Here is a 21,783-nt window from a genome sequence, read left to right on the forward strand (position 1 = left end):
TCAAAATTCCACATCTCGGGGTAGGGACCTCGGAATTTGGCTCCGGGCATACGCCCAAGTCCCAATTCACGATACGGACCTACCGGAACTGTCAAAACACTGATCCGAGTCTGTTTGCTCAAAATGTTGAGCGAAGTCAACTCAGTTGTGTTTTAAGCATCTAATTCACATTTTAATCCATTTTTCACCTGAAAACTTTTCGAATTTTTTTTTTATGGACTGCACACGCAAGTCGAGTAATGGTAAATAGTGCTTAGATCACATAATTAATCATTAAATTTAAAGATGATATTTTGGGTCATCACATTCTCCACCTTTAAAACAAACGTTCGTCCTCGAACGGAGTTAGAAAAAGTACCTGAGCTGGTGAATAAGTGTGGATAACAGCTGCGTATATCATGCTCGGCCTCCCAAGTCGCCTCCTCGACCGGATGACCCCTCAACTGAACCTTCACAGAAGCAATGTTCTTTGACCTCAGCTTTCGAACCTACCTATCTAAAATAGCCACTGGTTCCTCAACATAAGATAGATCCTTGTCCAACTGAACCGAACTGAAGTCTAACACATGAGACGGATCGCCGTGATATTTCTGAAGCATAGAAACATGGAATACCGGATGAACCGCAGAAAGATTGGGTGGTAATGCAAGTCTGTAAGCCACCTCTCCAACTCTCTCAAGAATCTCAAAAGGCCCAATATACCTAGGGCTCAACTTGCCCCTCTTCCCGAACCTCATCACACCCTTCATAGGCAAAACCCGGAGCAATACCCGCTCACCAACCATGAATGCAACATCGCAAAACTTCTGATTCGCATAACACTTCTGTCTAGATTGGGTTGTACGAAGTCGATCCTGAATCATCTTAACCTTTTCCAGGGCATCCTGAACCAAGTCTGTACCCAATAGTCTAGCCTCGCCCGGTTCGAACCAACCCACTGGAGATCGGCACCGCCTACCATACAAGGCCTCATACGGAGCCATCTGAATGCTTGACTGGTAACTGTTGTTGTAAGAAAACTCCGCAAATGGTAAGAACTGATCCCAAGCACCCCCAAAATCTATCACACACGCCTGAAGCATATCCTCCAGTATCTGAATAGTGCGTTCGGACTGCCCGTCCGTATGAGGGTGAAATGTTGTACCCAACTTTACCCGAGTACCCAACTCACGATGTACTACCCTCCAAAACCGTGAGGTAAATTGTGTACCTCGGTCTGAGATGATAGATACCGGTACACCGTGAAGTCTGACAATCTCGCGAATGTATACCTGAGCCAGCTGCTCTGAAGAGTAAGTAGTAATCATAGGAATGAAATGAGCTGATTTGGTCAGCCTATCCACAATCACCCAAACTGCATCAAACTTCAGCTGAGTCCGTGGGAGCCCAACAATGAAATCCATAGTGATTCGCTCCCATTTCCATTCTGGAATTTCTAACTTCTGAAGTAATCCACCCAGTCGCTGATGCTCATATTTCACCTGTTGACAATTTAGACACCGAGATACATACCCCACTATGTCTTTCTTCATCCGCCTCCACCAATAGTGTTGTCTCAAGTACTGATACATCTTTGCAGCACCCGGATGAATGGAGTACCGCGAACTGTGAGCCTCTTGGAGAATCAACTCACGCAAGACATCCACATTAGGCACATATAGCCTGCCCCGCATCCGTAATACATCGTCATCTCCAATAGTGACTTCTTTGGTATCACCGTGCTGAACTATATCCTTAAGGACAAGCAGATGGGGGTCATCATATTTGCGTTCCCTGATACGATCATAAAGAGAAGACTGAGAAACCACACAAGCCAAAACTCGACTCAGCTCGGAAACATCCAATCTGACAAACCGGTTGGCCAAGGCCTGAACATCCAAGGCTAAAGGCCTCTCTGCTACCGGTAAATATGCTAAGTTGCCCAAACTTTCTGCCTTACGACTCAAGGCATCGGCCACTACATTGGCCTTCCTAGGATGATAGAGAATGGTGATATCATAATCCTTAAGCAACTCCAACCACCTCTGTTGCCGCAAATTAAAATAATTCTGTTTAAATAGATGCTATAGACTTCGGTGATCGGTGTAGACCTCATAATGAACACCGTACTAATAATGCCGCCAAATCTTCAAGGCATGAACAATAGCTGCTAATTCAAGGTCATGGACCGGATTATTCTTCTCATGTACCTTTAACTGTCGGGACGTGTAGGCAATCACCCTATCGTATTACATCAACACTGCGCCGAGACCAATACGCGACACATCACAATACACAGTATAAGAACCTGACCCTGTAGGTAATACCAACATTGGGGTTGTAGCCAAAGATGTCTTGAGCTTTTGGAATCTCTCCTCACATTCCTCGGTCCATCTGAATGGAGCACCCTTCTGGGTCAATCTGGTCTTAATAGTTATTCATAATCAATTACAGAATCATCAATTAACTTTATGTTAACAAAAATCTCATTTCAAACTTTCACAATACTGATAACGAGACATGAGGCATGAAGACCTCAAAATTATTTACCCGAATTAATGAGTCACATTTAACGTCACCTGGGCAGAAACCTATCTCGTAGGTTAAAACTCAATAATTACAATACAAATTTGGCAAGTATGCACAGAGGATTTCATATAAGTATTTTCAAATAAGCCTAACAGGCATGACTCCATATTAGTACTATAGTACAAATTGGATCTCACAAGGGAGAACTTAAACACAAGATTTTTCCTCACAAGGATCTCGTCCTTATATAACTTCCACCGCAGCTCGTAGCCCTGTTTAAACATATCAGTTTATTTTAAAATTGTGAGGTTCTAGTCCTCAGTTCTGAATCACAAGTAATATGCACATCATGCCAATCGAAACTTTCCATTTGCTCCTTCTAAATAATTTCCGTTAAACAAAATCACAACACATAATGAACCCCACATCGGTAGGGCATATAATTCATAATTTACAATTGATTATCAGAATTTACATCAAAACTTACCTAAATGAGTAACATAAAGCCACCTTTATCCTCACAGCTCTTATTAGTGACCAACATGGAATGATAGGCGTAGTTATCTCTATAGAATCTCCCAAGAGGAGTAAACACATAAGTAGATTATAGATTATGAAGCTCACTCATAAGTGGAGCACCATAGAAGGACTCGTTCTGATACTGAGAACCGAATCAAGTTAAGGAAATTATTCCTTTATATTATATCAAGGTCGTATCTGTAATGACACCAACTGATGTAGCGACCTCCGCCATACCATAAAAATATATCAACGGCTGGGTCTCCACCTCTAGGACGCCTTCTACCGGCATGTCCTCCACCCCTAACTGGTCGTGTGGGTGGTGTAGTAACTGCAATGGGGAACGTAGCCTGAGTGCTTTGATGAAATAAGTCTCTCCCAAGTTTGGGACAATTTTCTCATGATGTGCCTAGTATCACCGTATTCATAACAACCTCTTTGCGGGTTAGGCTTTTCATATTGAGTCTGTGCCAGATAAATGGAATAGCCATTGTAGGAACTCATATCGGTGGTGCATTAAAAGAACTTACTAGAGCACCCCGAGTAATCCGATATGCGGACTGGGCTGGCCGACTACCTGAGCCCCCTCCATAATGATTTATACTTGCAGAGTAGAATCCACTGAATCCCCCAGAACCTCTAGGTGTCTTAGTCTCCTTAGTTTCCTTTTTCCTCACCCCGAACACGTTCTAATATCCTGGCAATTTGTACAACTAGCAGAAATGAAGTATCAACTTGTAGCTCCTAAGTCGTACAAAATTTTACGATCATAATTGAGTCCTTTAATGAGCCTGTGAACTCGCCCTCTGACTGTAGGAAGCAAAGTAGGAGTATGACGGGCTAACTTATTGAACTTTATGGCATATTCTGTCACCGTCAATGGTGACCGGATGCAACCATTCAAACCCTATGCGCCACGCATTACGAAGAGTCCGGAAAACAAACTCTTTCAAAAGCGTTTCTGACAACTAAGCCAAGTGAGCGGTGTTGCATTGGCTGATCTGCCCTCTTCATAGGCTTGCCACGAACACCGGTGGATAATTATCTCTCCCAAGGCAAATTTCTTATTTTGTTATGCTGACTCAACACTGTTGAGCTGACCCATTTCATAGCATACTCTTCGATACTTCTTTGGGGTAACCCTTACCCCTATTTATACACAACGATCACAAAAGTAGAGCTCCATACAGACAAATCTTGTCACGAACCACATAGTCCAGACTCTCGTCAACAAGTGTACTTCCTCTGAAGCACCCCAAAATCCGCAACAGTGACGTCCACGCTGAGTAGACCTTCTACAAATTTAGAGTTGTTTCTATAACTCTTTTGGTACTGAAGTATAGGATTATTAAATAGGCGGACATACCACAAGTCCCAACCTTATCCTCTATAAAATCTCAGGCCTTAAACATGTGTAAATTTTAGGGAACCTCTCAGTACCACATATATACATTTCAGGCCAAAACTGATATAACACATGACCCCGCAATCCACCCATTGGTAGTGGACTCCCCCCACTCGGTGCGAAGTCATAGGTCACAACGTCCGATGATCCACAATAATAACCTTCACAGCTCGTATAAATCAACCATACGCCAACGTCCGTTGCACCCCCACATGATTCACTAGGTGATCTCTCAATACGCCCACATCTTCAGTCGGAACAACACGTTGAGGCAATGTTTGAGCATATCTGGCTCCCTCGTAGTCCATTTGCGGCATCACGAATCGTCGACGCACAACTGATACCAAGTGCGCAATGTCATACATGAGTGGATATAAAGGAATATAAGATATATGTTTCAAGCTAAATCAATGTCACACGATAAGGAATCAAAGAAGTGAATATTTCCTAACAGTTCCATAGCCTCTCGAAAATAAGTACAGACGTTTTTGTACCGATCCGCAAGACTCTACTAAACCTGCTTGTGACTCATGACACCTATGAACCTAGAGCTCTAATACCAACTTATCACGACCCCAAATTCCCTCCGTAGGATGTCGTGATGGCACCTAGTCTCTAAGACTAGGTAAGCCTATCAATGCGGAATAATAATAAATATATGAAATAAATAAACTACAATTCAAACAATTTCAACTCCCAAAACCCAGTAGAAATAAGTCACAAGCTTCTAAGAATTTATTCTTTATGTCTCTATACATCAGAGTCTAAAGCAAATAAGGAAGACAACATAGTAAGATAGAAGGGGACTCCGGAGTCTACGGACGCTGGTAGATATACCTCGAAGTCTCCTCGTACAGCTAGTTTACTGATGCGTGATCTGATAAGATGTACCTGGATCTGCACAAAAAGATGTGCAGAAGCGTAGTATGAGTACACCACAGCGGTACCCAGTAAGTGCCAAGCCTAACCTCGGTAGAGTAGTGACGAGGTCAGGTCAGGCCCTACTGGAGAATAAATAATGGCATGGTAAAATGTTTAAACAATATTATATGATAAAATGACAATGGAAATGAATCAAGTAGTATGTCACATTCAATTACATCAAATAATGGCGAATAAATACCTCGTGGAAACAAAACAGAATTCTTTTCAACTTGAAGAAATCACAACAATAATCAAAAGCAACTGCGGCCATAAATCAATATCAACAAGGGCACTCCCGAGGTACCACTTCGTAGTCCCAAATCATAAATAAATTCACAATATCTCATTTTCTTATACCACCGCGGGAGCCTTCACAATTTATTTAAAGAAAATATTTTTCCCGAAATAGCATCCCGCGTTTTAGCCACCCTTATCACACCGCATGACTTCTAGTAGTCACCCCTACTAGCCACGCGTATCAAGCCACCCTTATCTCACCGCATGCGTTTCAACACCCAGACCTTATACCACCGCATGCGTATCAATATCACAATATATCACAATTTGCACCTCAAGTGCTCAAATAATTTAACTTGCCAAAATAATTCAACAACAATATTTTTCCACAATAAAGAGCTCACGGCTCATGCCAAAATAAATCATCAATAATAGTTTGCCACAATAAAGAGCTCAGGAAAATAATATTTTAAATTTTTAATACGTTGCTTATATATCAAATTTAAAAATATCAAATACTTCATATTAATAATATTTAATTTAAATAAAATCAACCTTCAAATAATGCACAGTATAAAAGAAATCAAGTTTCAATTAAACAGGTAAAACAATTAGCAGGAAAAAGGTAAACAAATCTAAAATATATATCACAGATCAATTATGAAGAATATAACAAGATAAAATAATTTAATAACTGCGCAACAATGATCTACATAATTTAAAAATATAATCTTTCACATTTAGCCCATGTACACACTCGTCACCTCGTGTACACGACTTTCAACATATTTCAACAATCACATTAATATCAATTCTAGGGGAAATTTTCCCCACACAAGGTTAGACAAGTCACTTACTTCGACTTGCTCCAGTTTAATCAAGTATTATGCTTTTTTCTCGATTTTCTGACTCCGATCGACTCGTATCTAGTCATAATTAATTCGATACAGTCAACAAAAATTATAGAATTAATTCTATATGAGAATACTATATTTTTTCAATAAAAATCCGAAATTAATCCAAAAATGGCCTGTGGGGCCCATGTCTCGAAATCCGGCGAAAGTTACGAAATATGAACGCCCATTCAACCACGAGTCTAACCATACCAAAATGACTAAATTCCAATAACTATTCGACCCTCAAATCCAGAAATCTATCCAAGAGAGTTTTCAAATTTTTCCAACTTAAATCACCAATTAAATATTAAAAACAGTGATGGATTCGGGTAATCTAACTAAGATTGAGTTAAGAACACTTACCCCCCAATATTTTTCCTTGAATATATATATCAAACATCGCCCCTACTCAAGCTCCAAGTTGTTAAAAATGGCGAATGGGATGAAACCCCCCTGTTTTTATAACTTACGGACCTGTCCAGGCTGACCTCGATCGTGGAGTCTGATCCTGGACCTCGATCATGAGAGTCCGATCCTGGACCTCAATCATGGGAGTCCGATCATGGGGAGTCCGATCATGGCCCTCGACCTTGGGGCTCGATCACAGCCGTCGATCCTAGCTATCGATCATGGCTTCGATCACTGGCCTTGGTCATAACCCTCGATCCTGGGCCTTCGATCAGTGACCTTCGAGCCTGCCTTCGATCCTCGGATCGATTTCTGGGGCTCGATTGCACAGCAGAAGAGAATTTGCAGCAGCTGTTTAAGTCCCATTTGTGATCCGTTAACCATCTGAAACTCACCCAAGGCCCTCGTGACCTCAACCCAATACACCAACAAGTCCTAAAACATCATACGAACTTATTTGAAACCTCAAATTACATCAAACAATGCTAAAATCACGAATCACACATAGATTCAAGCCTAATGAACTTTGAAACTTTCAATTTATACAAATAACACCGGAACCTATCAAATCAAGTCCGATTGACCTCAAATTCTGCACGCAAGTCATAAATGACATAACGGAGCTATGAAAATTTTCAGAATCGGATTTCGACCCCGATATCAAAAAGTCAACCCCTCGGTCAAACTTCCCAAAAATTCAACTTTCGGCATTTCAAGCCTAATTCCACTACGGACTTCCAAATAAAACTCTGATCACGCTCCTAAGTCCAAAATCACCATACGGAACTGTTGGAATCATCAAAATTCTATTTCGGGGTCATTTGCACAGAAACTTAAACTTTAAATTTTTCATCAAAATTCCATTTCTCGGGCTAGGGACCTCAGAATTTGGTTTCGGATAAGTCCCAATTCACGATACGGACCTATCGGAACTGTCAAAATACTGATCCGAGTCTGTTTGCTCAAAATATTGACCAAAGTCAACTCGGTTGTGTTTTACGTATCTAATTCACATTTTAATCCATTTTTTATTTGAAAACTTTCCGGATTTTTTTTTTCGGACTGCACACGCAAGTCGAGTAATGATAAATAGTGCTTAGATCACATAATTAATCATTAAATTTAAAGATGATATTTTGGGTCATCACAGGTACCTCGGGAGTGCCCCAGTTGTTTACCTCTATTTACTGTGCTGATATTTTCTTAAACTTCTTATCGTTTAAATTCTCAGTCATTTTAAAATATTATTATATCTTCTGCCTTACTTTTATTTTAAACGAGTAGGGCCCTGAGCTGACCTCGTCACTACTCTACCGAGGTTATGTTTGGCACTTACTGTGTACCGTTGTGGTATACTCATACTACACTTCTGCATATATTTTTGTGCAGATCCAGGTTCTCCCCACCATACCAGATACCAGTGAGTTGGACCGCATGTGGAAACTTCAAGGTATATCTGTCAGCGTCTGCAGACCTCGGAGTCTCCCTATATCCTTACTATGTTATTTTCCTTTTTTTCTTTAGAGTCTGATGTATAGAAACACTTAGTATTTGCTCTTAGAAGCTTGCGACTTATTTTCACCGGGTTTTAGAAGTTGTAATTATTAAATGTCAGTTTTATAATTATTTCATGTGTTGAGAATTGGGCTTCAGTTTTATATTATGTATTTCCACAAATCTGTTAGGTTTACCTAGTCTTAGAGACTATGTGCCATTACGACATCCTACGGAGGGTGAATTGGGGTCGTGACAAATTCCTTGCTAATTACCTTGTACCTAAGCTAAGTTTCATTCTTCCAAGTTAGAACAAGCAAAATAGGCATGGATTTAGTGTTTGCAACCACAAAATCAATCAATAAAGCATGGAGTAATTATATAATACGAATCTTAATCAAATATAGAACTAATATTAATAACCCAAAAATATACCCACACTTAGGGTTCACAATCCTAGCTTAATAAACTTAACTAGACATATTAAGGAAGATAAATATAAAAAGAAATGAAAAACTAAGCATAATAGCTAAAGAGGAAAGACAGATTGTGTAGAACAATGGTGAAGTCACCCAAAATCCCAAAGAAGAATCCCAAAAACTGCTACGCAAAATATTCTTGCCAAAACGATGTCCTAGAATGACTTAAAATAGATATTTATACTAAGTCCCAAAAGTGGACAAAATGATGCAGTTGAACCGTAACGAATTCCAAAAGCTTCATTTATTCAACTCTTCAGGCTTTTCTTGAACCGTGTCCAACGGTTGGAGCAACCTTGTCTAACAGTCTGCCTAAAAGTCTTTTTGCTTCAACGTTTCTCCAATTTTAGCTCTAAAGTGATGACTTCTTGCCCATTTTTGATATTCTTTAATTCCAAAGTTCTCACACAACTTCAAAACCTGAAAATACACCATTCAAAAAATAATTATCCAATTTATTCCAACAAATGGGACATTAAACTCTATCAAAACATAAGAACAATTAGCTAAAAAGCTAACGAAACAGAAATAAGAAAAAAGCCACAAAGTAGTGTCATAGGAAGTGTGAGGCGCTGCCTCTGGCCCTGTTTCCAGAGACATAAAATTTTCAGTGCCAGGGCTAGTGCCCCACGCTACCTTGGGCACTGGTGACAGGGACTTGTCCTATTTCGCCCGTCACTTGGTTATTTCGGTCCTACACACCCTCCAACTCTTATAAAAGTAGTCCTAAACCTATTTTGGAGGGGGGAGTACATTATTTAGGAGAAAACACAAGCACACAATCGCCGTAAAGGCCGGAATTCATCAGATTCCATCTTTCTTTCGCCAAACTTAGTAATTTTTATGTTTATTTGTATGATTTATTATTTGGCTACCATGTCTATGTGGAGCTAAACTTCACGTTCTAGGGTTGTGGTTCTTTCATGACTATTGCTATTCGAATATTGATTTTGGTTTCTTTATGTATCATATTAGTTTATTTATTCAATCCTACACTTAATTATTTGATTACTTGATTACCAATTAAATACTATCTATGAATCTAGAATTGAACTCGAAAGTGGGAATTCTAGATTGCATATAGGATTGAGTAGAGCAAGTTCTTGAACCTGAGTATCGGGGAACGGATTCGCGATTAGGATAGACATATACCTAATTACCTTGCTTGGTTGATGTACATGAATTATAAATACGTTCTTGTTAGTTCAAATTCCATAAACATATAGGCGTTAGGTTAGCTTGAATAGGCGAGTAAGAACTCGACAGATTCTTATTAGCGATATTAACCCGGTCAACCAATAAGCTAGATAAATTAGTTAGTCAATTTAATTGAAGAATACAATATGAATGTTAGATCGCCCATAATCCTAGATCATTTTCATAACATTGATAACATAAAAATCTGCTCTTCCTCTGTTGAAAGCTCATTATTTGTTTTTTATTTTATTTTAATTAGTTTAGAATCAAATATTTCTCGGTTTAATTCTTGTTTAGATAATTAGGATAGTCTAATTTAGTTAATAGTTAATCATAAGTCCTCGTGGGTTCGACATCCGACTTTTAGTCACTTTATTACTTGACGACCGCGTATACTTGCGTGTACGTTTGGCCGCAACATGCTTGTCAGAAAATTCGCCCCCTTACAATGATAGTAGAGCTCACTATTTATAGTTGCACCTAGGGAACAAGGTCCTAAGATTAAGCTCCTCTTTAATGACAATTATGAGGGCCATTGAGGGATGTGTAACAGTGGGAAATGAATGTCATATTCTTTGTAACGGATCATGCACTTAATGCTGTAAAATATTTTTCACTGAATGCTATCGGATGGCGACATTAATTTTGTCGTTATGAGTATCATTCTCTCCGGTGACAAGTGAGATCATTACCTTCGGGTTTAGCTATCTTTTTCCTTTGGTTCCACGTGTCGCTTTTTCATGCGATTATTAAATATGAACATATTTACCCCATACAACAGTCCTAATTAGAGATGTTTGCAATATTCTTTTGGTCAATTTTTATCTAAAAAACCAAAGCTAATATCTCGGTTACTTTACTATATATGTCGAATCGGACTGTAAATTCAATTTTCAAACTTCTTTTTTTATTTTCTTCAAATAATTTGTCACTTGAGACAATTCATTCAGTCCGCCCAACAAAATTTGTAAAGATGTCATTTCCTGTTCTTCCTTTCGACATAACTTGTGAAAAGGTTATTTTTGCAAAACTTTCTTAAAGGGGACAAAAAATAAACAGCAACCTTAATTCATCAACAACGGCTATCGGGGAAGTGCACAAACAGCCATTTTTAGTGCACAAACTAAAATTCAGAACATTAGCTAAATCTTAAATAGCAATCCCTTAGAGTGGCTACCTGGTGTTATTTGTACTCGAATTTGTGCAAATCTTCCTTAAATGTGTTCTCACTTTGAGCCCAAGGCATTTTTTGGGCCCAAAACCTATATCTCCTCCTTCCAAGTTAATGGGCTTAGTTCCATCCAATAAAAAGTGCAATAGTCCAAATTTCCAAATATTAGACCTTTGCTTGCAACTATGGCTTGCTAAACAAGTTTAAAGAAGAGGTTTAAGAAAAAAGTGATCTTCAGTTCAAACAGAATTCGGTTTTGACTGGGGTAAAGCCATTACACTACTTCTCTGCATAGAGATTCTGAATCTGTAACAAATATCAACAGGGAGATGTTTCTCACTAGGTAAAAGTTGCATTTCGTTTGGGGCTTAATTCTTGATCTTGTTTTTACAACTAAATCAGAATGAATGATTTTGTGTGTGTTTTGTGTTTTGGAAATGGGGTGTGAAGAACTGAGTACGATAGAGGTGTTAACACCTTCTCTCCTGAAGGCCGGCTGTTTCAAGTTGAATATGCTATTGAAGCCATCAAAGTAAGGTTTTTCTGTGTGAACGTTTTTTTTTTCTGGGGACTGAAATAGGTGATGGATATTTTGATTTTGTGGCTTTTTATACGAATTTTTTAAGCTGGGTTCAACTGCTATTGGATTAAAGACTAAGGAAGGAGTCGTTCTTGCTGTGGAGAAGCGCATTACTTCACCTCTTCTGGTTTGTAACCCTTGTTTAACTATTATTTTTTTTAATTATTATTATTATTTACATCTTGTTTGAATGATTGTTACATATTGTATCGTATTGTATTATTATTCTAAAACAATGTTTGTTTCGATTGTTTATTTAAAATTGATTGTATCGTATTGTTAAAATCATTGTTCCGGAACAACCAAAAGCCCCATTTTATGAAACAATCCATTTGGTGTGCTGGGATTGTTTCCTATTTCGTTTCCAATTATACCCTTACTTATTACTCCGTAATTCTATTTTATCCTTTACTTTTTTTAAATTCAAATCTCCAACTATGGGTGTTTAACGGGCGGGCTGGGACGGGCTGGACACAAAAAAAACTAGCCCGTCCGTTTAACGTTGCGGGCTGTTAGCGGGTTGAGTTAGCGGGCTGTACTTTTTCGGGTTTTTTTTTGTCCGTCCGGGTTCAGGCTTAGCGGGCTGGACCGGGCTGTGCAATTTTTTTTTTTTAAAGTTAATTTTGTTTTATTTATTCAATTACTTAAATGTTTGCAAACTTTTAAGGCTTAGAATTAAATTTTGAAGTTTAAAGTTTTAAATTTGAAATTTGAATTTTACAATTTTAAAATTGAAATTTGAAAGTAAGTGGCTACAAAAATTTATTTAATAAGACCAATAGGCAATATGTAAGGATCAAGCTCCGAAGACTTTCATTTGATATTTTTATTGAATAATATATAATACTTCAAATTAAGTTGCAAGTTCTTTTTTGATTTTGTTATTTTTGAACTTGCAAATTAAAAGTTTACAACAATTATAAAAAAAGAAATAGTACATCACATGCTTTGCATCATTTTTGTAAGTTCATCCATGTCAACATGAGGTTCTTGGTTTCCGACATTGGTTGAATCAGAACCATAAACCATTATATCTCCAATTTCTTGGTCCTCCGCTTCATCTACCTCGTCACGCCCTTGATTTTGCCGTTCTGATCTTATCCAATCTCTGAAGCACACTAGAATTTCCAAAGCGTTGCTGCCCAGTGAATGACGGGTATCTCCTAGTTGCTGCCTTGCTTGGCTAAATACGCTCTCTGATGCGACTGTTGAAATCGGCACATTTAGCACGTCTCGAGCCATGGCCGAAAGTACAGGAAATTGATTTGAGTTGCTCCTCCACCAACCCAGTGGTAGAAATTCCTTTGTGCGGGGATCTGCTGACTTTTGCAAGTAGAATTGAAGTTCATCAATATTCCTGCTACTGGTTTGTTGATGCTCCCCTAGTGTAGACCAAATCAAATAATTTTCAACACCATCATTATCATCCAAAGCACTAGTCCCAGATGTTGAAACTGAACTTGAAGGAATATTTGCATCTACAGCAGAAGAAGCATCAACAATATTAGCATAATAATTATATAATGTTTCTAAATGTTTGTGTAGATCAGAAATACAAGTGTCAATATCAGGAGTTTCAGTTGGTCCAATATCCATATAAGAATATAAAGCAGTGATTAATTGGCGACAAGTGGCCATTTTGATATAAGGGTTAAAATAGCACCAATTAGGTAAATAGGGAGAATTGAGTAGAAATATTTTTTAAACTTATCTAGCATAGATTCAACAATAGAAGTATATCCTTCTTTCTTCTTCAAATTATGTAGTAAAAGAGAAATTTCAGGAATATGAACTAAACCATTTGCAATAGTAGGATAATAAGCACCAGAAAACTCAAGTGTAGCCATATAAAATTTTTGTAAAAACTTTACAACATCTCCAATGACATCCAAGTTCTAGATGTTAACAAACGGCTCAATGAGAATTAGCAACTTCAGTTATAGGCATTCTATATTTATAACAACATTTTAAGAATAAATAAGTATAATTCCACCTAGTAACTATTTCTTCAGGCATGAGTCTTGGTTTTAGTCCATAGTGTACACATTTTTCTTTAAATGCATTTAATTTAGCACTTCTATTATTTCCTTGAATTACACCTACAACTCTTCTAACTAAAGTGATATCATCTCTAAATAATTCAAAAAGGCCGTTGGCCAACGGTCATATTTGAATTTGATCGTTGGCAACGGTCAAAAAAAAAAAAACCGTTAAAAACTGAGCTGAACCGCGTTGTAGCCCGTTAAAAACCCGTTAACGGGCTTAGCGGGTTCCTGTGCACCGGTATCAAAAAAATATTTGTTTGAAATCCGCTCCCCGCCCAACCCGTCCCAACCCGTCCCCCACGCTACAATACCGGGCTGAACCGGGTCAGTCCGGCCCGATTAACAGGTATATCTCTAACCTATTGACCTACTTTGTCTATGTCCATCTTTTCCAGAGATGGTTGTGTCGTTCTTTTCATCCAAATCTCTGTTCGTTTCTTTCTCTTTCCATCATTTTATATTTTTTTTCTTTTTTACTAATGATAGTTAACCGTTTTCTTCAAGTTTTTGCTCTTGTTTCCAAGAAATTGGTGATAAATTAGTAGAAAGGGGTTTTCTTAAATTATTTTTATACGTAATTCTTGATAAATTTTATTTAAAATAGTTGAGGGTATTTTAGTAAACTATCAGTTACAGTACAATACAATCAAACCAAACAACAAAATTTTTTATTTAACAACAGCAAGCGATACACTCTATCCAAACGTTGTATCCATAAAACATACAATACAATATAATACAGTACAATACAATACATTATAAAACGATGAGTAACAATGATCCAAACATAGTGTTAGGGGAAGGTTATATCTTAGTACTTCTATATGGTTTTGTTGATTAGGTTCATGTTTTGTGCATTGGACTTCACAAGTCATTGTGGTATGAAGAACTAATTTTTACTTCTTCCTGGACTGTAATTGAGTGAAAGGTTGAATTATTTAGGATTTGTGGTAGAGCTTCGCCTAGTAAATTGCTGGTAGAGCTTCACCTAGTAAATTGAATTATGGATTTGTGGAATATAAGATTGGGGATCTTAATGATGATGAATGATAATCTTTTTGTTTATGGCCTGCTTGGCTACGACTCAAATTAGAGAACATGTTAATTGCCTGATAACTTCAGTTTATTTTGTGTATTCTTCATTCATGGCACATTTTTGATATTCTTATAGGAGCCAAGCAGCGTGGAGAAAATTATGGAAATTGATGAGCATATTGGTTGTGCAATGAGCGGATTGATAGCTGATGCACGAACTCTTGTGGAACATGCACGAGTTGAAACTCAGGTATCTGGGTCAACTTTTTTGACCTTCAAGTATTTGTATGCTAATGGTAAATTGCTGACTTGGCCTTGTTGTTTTTTCATCCCTTTCCCTTTTAATAGAACCATAGATTCTCTTATGGTGAGCCCATGACTGTTGAGTCCACGACACAAGCTCTCTGTGATTTGGCCTTGCGGTTTGGTGAGGGCGATGAAGAATCTATGGTGAGATTCTTTTTACTTTGGTGTAGTGCTTTTTGTTTCTCTCTGAACAACTATCTTTCAGTTAAAAATTAGTGGTCCCAAATTTATCTTTAGCTGTTCCTTATTTATTTTGATTAAAATCTGTTGGAGCTAAACAACTGACCTTGTATGACGTGGAATTTAGATAGTTTTGCTAGTTATGGTAATTTCATCGAGTGAATAAGTAGGTGCCTTGGTGCTTGGATTGTGATGTTCCTTTTTGTGTGATTTATGGAAACCATCAAGTGCTTCATGCGACACAAGGTGGAAATAAATAAATAATTAGTCATAATTCTTGTTCTCTCCTCTTTGTGTCTCACTAAAGGACTTGTGCATGTATCCCAAGTGCTTTTGAATCTTGCCTGTGCAAACCACCACTAAATAATTTTAAAAACAAGGCTGGTGATCGTCGTGAAGATTTTTAGGTAGTGATTATCTCTCTATTTGTCTGTTTCTCAATTTGTATATTTAATTCAAATGCTCCTGCACTATATAAAAATTTGCCAGCTGGGTAGTGATAGATCTCGAGGCTGGCTGTTGGGTCAGAGATCTTCCGAGGAGCTAGGATTGTTATGATAATTCATTAACTACATAAGTGCATGCACTCTTCTCTTTACATTCTATATTCTAAGGAAAAAGGATGCAAGATACTAATAAACATTACCTGTAAAGAATTCATGAAGTTAAAGTGGTGTAAAATAGCTGTTTAATTTGATTCTACATAAGTGTAGATAGCTCACTCTAGGACGAACTTTTTGTTACAGTGAGGTAAGAGTGGCTGGCATTGATTTATTATTGGAAATTAGCCCATTTGTTATCATGGAAAAAAAGGAAGAGGAAGGGGGAAAGCAACAAAGAGTTGTTTATGATTTAATTAGTTTTTTAATTAATTAATTAATTTATGGATGAGTTATACTGGTTATCATGTATGAATTAATCTGATTGGAGTTACCTGGTTAATTCTGATTTTATTCTGTTGCCTGCATTTTCTCTAATGACTTTCTTGTGCTGAACTGCTGATCTAGTTTCTTTGTTCCCTTGTTTTATGTCATAATATATTCTGAAAAGTTGGATGTCTGGAGAATCTTAGTGCTGTTGAAAAAGCATATCAGCAGAAATAGACACTCTTCCATAGTTTTTATAACTGACTTACTCATAGCAGGAATAGACAAGCTTCCGTTATTGTTAATCTCCCACCTTTATGCATTAATGGTCTATCTCGTTTGTTTTATGCAGTCCAGACCTTTTGGTGTGTCCCTTCTCATTGCTGGTCATGATGAGAATGGTCCTAGCTTGTAAGTCTTTGCCTCTCTTCGATAATATTGGAAACTATGATATTTTGTTTTCTATATTCTTTCTCTATATTTTGGACAAGAGTGAGTTGCTCTAGTGGTGAGCACCCTCCAGTTCCAACCAAGAGGTTGTGAGTTCGAGTCACCCCAAGAGCAAGGTGGAGAGTTTTGGAGGGAGGGAGCCGAGGGTCTATCGGAAACAGCCTCTCTACCCCATTGTAGGGGTAAGGTCTGCGTACACACTATCCTCCCCAGACCCTGCTAGTGGGATTTATACTGGGTTGTTGTTGTTGTTGTTTGTATATTCCTTCTCTCTTTTGGTATTGAATCGAAGTCTGACGGAGTTTCCAGGATATCATCTTTCAGAAACTTCCTTCTTTTCCAAAATTTGCTTTCAAATGTCTGCTCCAACTTTGTCTATGTTGGACTTGTGCAATTTGGATTTCGAGAAAACAATACAATATTTAGACCAGCAGTTCTATCACAACTCAGTGCATTAATGCTAAATCTCGTGGACTTACAAGCTACAATGTCCTGAAGCTTTTAACATTCGCTTATTTGCTTATGACAATTGAGCCTCACGCGTATTACCTAATAGGCGAAATTGCACTTTTGGTGCCTCATTTTTAGGGGTCCTATATTATTTGTTTTACTTTCTTGAGTTGTGCATATAATACCTTAACTTTAACATTTACGAGCAGATATGAGACCTCATCTTGACAATCTTTACTTTTGGATGGGAAAAGTCATATGCCTGCGCATGACCCATTTGTTAACTATAAGGGCTCAAAACTCCTTTTCACTCATTTGCCTGTGTTCTCTATAAATCTCATCATGTCACTCTAATATGCATACAAATCATCTTAATATAGTATGAACATCACTTGTTTAATTTTAGAAACATTTCCGATAAATATTGAGGTTTGTTTTAAATGTCAAATGGATTCTATCTCAATTAGTTGAAAAGTTCTTTAGTGTTAGTTGAATATTAAGTACTCAAGAAGTCAACAAATCACATTCTTGGAAATGATGCTACCAACTGGCCATGATAAATTGGGCTTTTGTGGTATGTACTGCTCAAATCCGATTTCTGACTATATGTTTTTCCCTAAGAATGGAATGGGATTCAAGATTTCATAAACAAGCTATTAACAGTACATAGTTTATTCGAGTGCTTGGCTGCCATTACTTCCTAAACCCTGATTGTGGGTATTAGTGGACATAATTCCTAGATACTGAATATAGACCAATTTTATGTACAGGTACTACACTGATCCTTCTGGTACATTCTGGCAATGCAATGCTAAAGCTATTGGGTCAGGTTCTGAAGGTGCTGACAGCTCTTTGCAGGAGCAATATAACAAGGTACGTAAGTTTCCTATTTTTCGAGTGAAACCATGCCCTATCATTAATGGAACGTGAGTAATTGGCCCTATTCTTTTTTTTCATTGACCTTCGTTTAAATTGATTGGATGCTTGAGCGCCCAGAGACTTTCTTGCGTTCCTTATATATAAAGTATCTTCCATGGAGGCCCGAGAAGTAGAGGAGGGTTTTTGTATTTTTTCTTTATTTCGCCCCTAAATATCTCAGGTTTAAACTGGATGTCTACACCTTATTAGGTCGAGTAGCTAGTTTGGATGGTGATGCGCTCACCCACTTGTACGCTTCCAAACAAGCACACTATCCTTCCGCGTCTGAAAATGGATGTGTAGAACTGAACATTCAAGAAATCTTATTTCCCTTCATAATTTTGGTCCAGTCTGCAGCAGCGCGAGGTTGTTTGATGCTATCAACCACCTTCAACTCCTAAGCCACCCCCCTCTTCTCTTCCTCTGATAGAGGAATGTATAAAATCAATAACCTTCCACTCATGAATCCAAATTCTATGTGGCAGGTGGAACTTCTGGGACAGAAACACTAGTATTTAGCTTTCATATGGATCTCAAAGCTGATCTAAAGTCCATTATCTGCTATTTCTGCAGGACCTTACCCTTAAAGAGGCTGAAACCATAGCACTGTCTATTCTTAAGCAAGTGATGGAAGAGAAGGTAAGCTTCGTGATGTTTTTATTCTCATGATCTTTTTCTTTGTTTCTGTATTTGCTGAAAAGCTCCAACTGTTTGATACAGGTGACTCCCAATAATGTTGATATTGCAAGGGTTTCTCCAACTTATCATCTGTACTCACCATCTGAGGTGGAAGAGGTTATCAGCCGCCTATAAGAAAGAATGCTATCACGCACGTTACTGATATTTTCTTGTATGACAAAGTTTGCTCGCCCTGGAGTTCTTTTATTTTATTTTCCCTTCTTCCAGGGCTGGAAATTGATTGATACAGTGTTTTCTGTATGTTTATTACATTATTGGCTCAAGGATTTAAGAGTTTTTTGGTCCATCCCTTGTTGTTGCTTATGAAGTGGGATTGGTTTCTACATCCTGAAGAAAATGTCTCAGTTAATCTGGTTCTTTGACAATAGGCATTTCTTGTTTTCAAAAAGAGTGAATTTCTCTCCAAAAACCTTTTCAACCAAACACCATAGAAAATAAAAACTGAAATTTTTTTAGTTTTTGCAAAGTTTGAAACAATGGCCGGCTTATTATTATGTTGAGATTTGAAATCTATGGTTCGTATGGAACAAATCTTTTCAGATGATCTTTTATAGAAATGCATACATCTTATCTTTTTTTTGTTTTTAATATGCTTCCTCTTTGGTCTCTTTTGCTTTCATACCCCTTTGTTTTTATGGTTGGTTTTGCTGCCACTCGTCAGGAAGGTGAGAAGAAGTTTCTTATTGTAACAAAAAAATGTATATGGTAAACCTTTTCCATCTAACATACATGCCTTCAATCGCGAAAAGCAAAGGCAACAAAACTTATTCGTATAAGGTATTTATACTAAATCAATAAATATGTAAGCATGTGTTTGTATATACATATTGTTCACTTAAATATGGTTAATATGTATTCTCATTACATCAAATCATTTAACCATGATAGGTTACTTTATTTTGGTGTAAACATTTCGTATGGATAAGTTATTACCGGAAACAGTCTACAACTCTCCTAGTTTTCATTTAGTTCCTTAAAGCAAAATGCAATCCCAACATCTAGTCTTTTTGCCACTATGCTCAAGAGTACATTTCTAGCTCTGCAAGTTACAGCAAGAGAGTCAATCAAGGAGTACTCCATCAAATTAATCCTAGCATGGGCGAGTAATTGCAAGTCCTAGGACATATATTTGACTTTCGTGCAATGAGGGCGTGAGCCCCATTTATGATTTGGCTATACTTAAAATAAAAAATCTTAGTGTTTTCTTTCCATCAATGATGAGAGAACTACTACTAAGTAATAAGTGAATATTATTCATTTTGAGATGAAAGACCTCTTTCGCTATCAAAATATACAATAATTATCAGGAGTGAAATAATATATAGAAGATCATGGAGTATGTAATAAGAAGTTCAACAGAGAAAAGAAGATGCAAACCAGAGTGAAAAGCCAGATATTATATCCAGTATTTTAGGCCTACTACATTTTAATAAAGGCTCGGCTGCATCGAGAAGCACAACCTAAGCGAGTTTACTACGTAAAACAGTGCACATAGGAAAAGTTCCTGTGTCATATACTCACCGTCCAATAATTACTTTATGGTTTTAACCTTTTCTTCTTCATCAATAAATCCCCCGGGGTGTGTTGGGATGAGAATGAGATATTTTTGGTTGAGTTTTGAGAATGAAGAGATTCCATATAAAGTATTTTCTCTTTTAATGAACCCTACGGAATGTGAATATGAATCAATCAAATTAGTGAATCTTGAATACTAGATAGTAAAAAAGAAATTCGACCAATAAAACTTAACCATGCACATCCCTAGAAACTTAAAGAAAGTTTTCGAAATTAAGGGGAGGAAATAAAAGAAAAACGAGGGGTAGGTGGGAGGGAATTGAAAATTATTGGGTATGTGAATATGAAGTCTTACATTTCGGATCTAATTGCATGAATGTTCCACGGAATGTTAACATTACCACGAGGCAAGAGTTGTGAACTGTGTATTATTTCCCATAAATATAATAGTACGTACTCTCCGCTAGAAGTCTATATTCTTCCCAATTCCCTAAAACTAATACTCCCACAAAAGGATTAATACTCCAAACTCCAACAATATAATCCCTCTTGGATTCTCTCGTTTCATCACCATTTCCAAACGCAGTAGAGAAAATCAAACCATTACTACTACTACTACTACTACTTCACTTCAAAATCTTTATGGGTAATCTCAAGAATCTTTTGATTACCCTTCTCCTCCTTTCCTTCTTTCTCCTCTCTTCTTCATCAAATGAATTCCAGCCCAGGAATCTTGGGTCACCACTAGATAATAATAAAGCTCCATCTCCATATGATCATATCAAGAATTCAGAACCATTTAATTTCTTGAAAAAACAAGCAGGAGAAGGAGAAGGGCTACAGTTGAGTACTAAGGATAAACGGAAGAAAAAGAAGAAGGCGAGATTGAACTTGAAGAGGAAAAGAGGCAATAAAAATTCAGAATATTATTCGAGCAGAAGCTTTTCAGCGATGCTTCCTAAAGGTTTTGTGCCTCCTTCTGGAAATTCCCCTTGCCATAACACCTATCCCAATTCCGTCACCTTCTTCTGTGATCTTTCCACTCCTAAATTACCCTAGATATCTCACTTAAGGGTTTATACATATAATCTGTTTTTTTCATGCTTTAATTTCGTGAAAATGAATATATAGAGGAAAAGTCATGAAATGATGAGTTTCTTGATCATCACAAGGAGTTTCTTAAACAGTACGTCGACATATTCATAGATATACAGGTTAATTTTCTTGATAAATCTTTGGCTGCTATTGTATCTTTTTAGAATATATATATACTGTGTAAAAGACAAAATCTTGTAAAAACAGAGCGAGAATTACATTTTGCCGTACGTGGATCAATGATTATCAGAGCTAGCTGTTCACTGAGTACTGTATTTTCATTTCATAAACATTATGGAAACTTGCTGAGTACAGTATATGTATATTTTTCAATACACTGAGATTATATATACCCATGTCTACTGCAGTAGTATCTAATTAAGTGATTGTTAGTAATAAAACGATA

The 21,783-nt window shown here is 37.4% G+C and overlaps 2 protein-coding genes across 2 annotated transcripts; both read left to right on the plus strand.

Moving 5' to 3' along the window:
* The first annotated feature begins 11,402 nt into the window (after window positions 1–11,402).
* On the plus strand, window positions 11,403–19,053 carry LOC104095025 (proteasome subunit alpha type-5). The gene is made up of 9 exons (XM_009601065.4): window positions 11,403–11,581; window positions 11,689–11,770; window positions 11,865–11,945; window positions 15,035–15,148; window positions 15,247–15,348; window positions 16,603–16,661; window positions 17,921–18,023; window positions 18,642–18,707; window positions 18,789–19,053. Exons 1-9 carry the CDS (start codon window positions 11,568–11,570, stop codon window positions 18,879–18,881), a joined length of 714 nt encoding a protein of 237 aa, XP_009599360.1. The 5' UTR covers window positions 11,403–11,567; the 3' UTR covers window positions 18,882–19,053.
* Window positions 19,054–20,924: 1,871 nt separating this feature from the next.
* On the plus strand, window positions 20,925–21,341 carry LOC138904890 (uncharacterized). The gene has a single exon (XM_070193388.1). The coding sequence runs from the start codon at window positions 20,925–20,927 to the stop codon at window positions 21,339–21,341; it is 417 nt and encodes a 138-aa protein (XP_070049489.1).
* Window positions 21,342–21,783: the final 442 nt, after the last annotated feature.

Source organism: Nicotiana tomentosiformis, chromosome 2, assembly GCF_000390325.3.
Source record: "Nicotiana tomentosiformis chromosome 2, ASM39032v3, whole genome shotgun sequence".
Taxonomy (NCBI): Eukaryota; Viridiplantae; Streptophyta; class Magnoliopsida; order Solanales; family Solanaceae; genus Nicotiana; species Nicotiana tomentosiformis.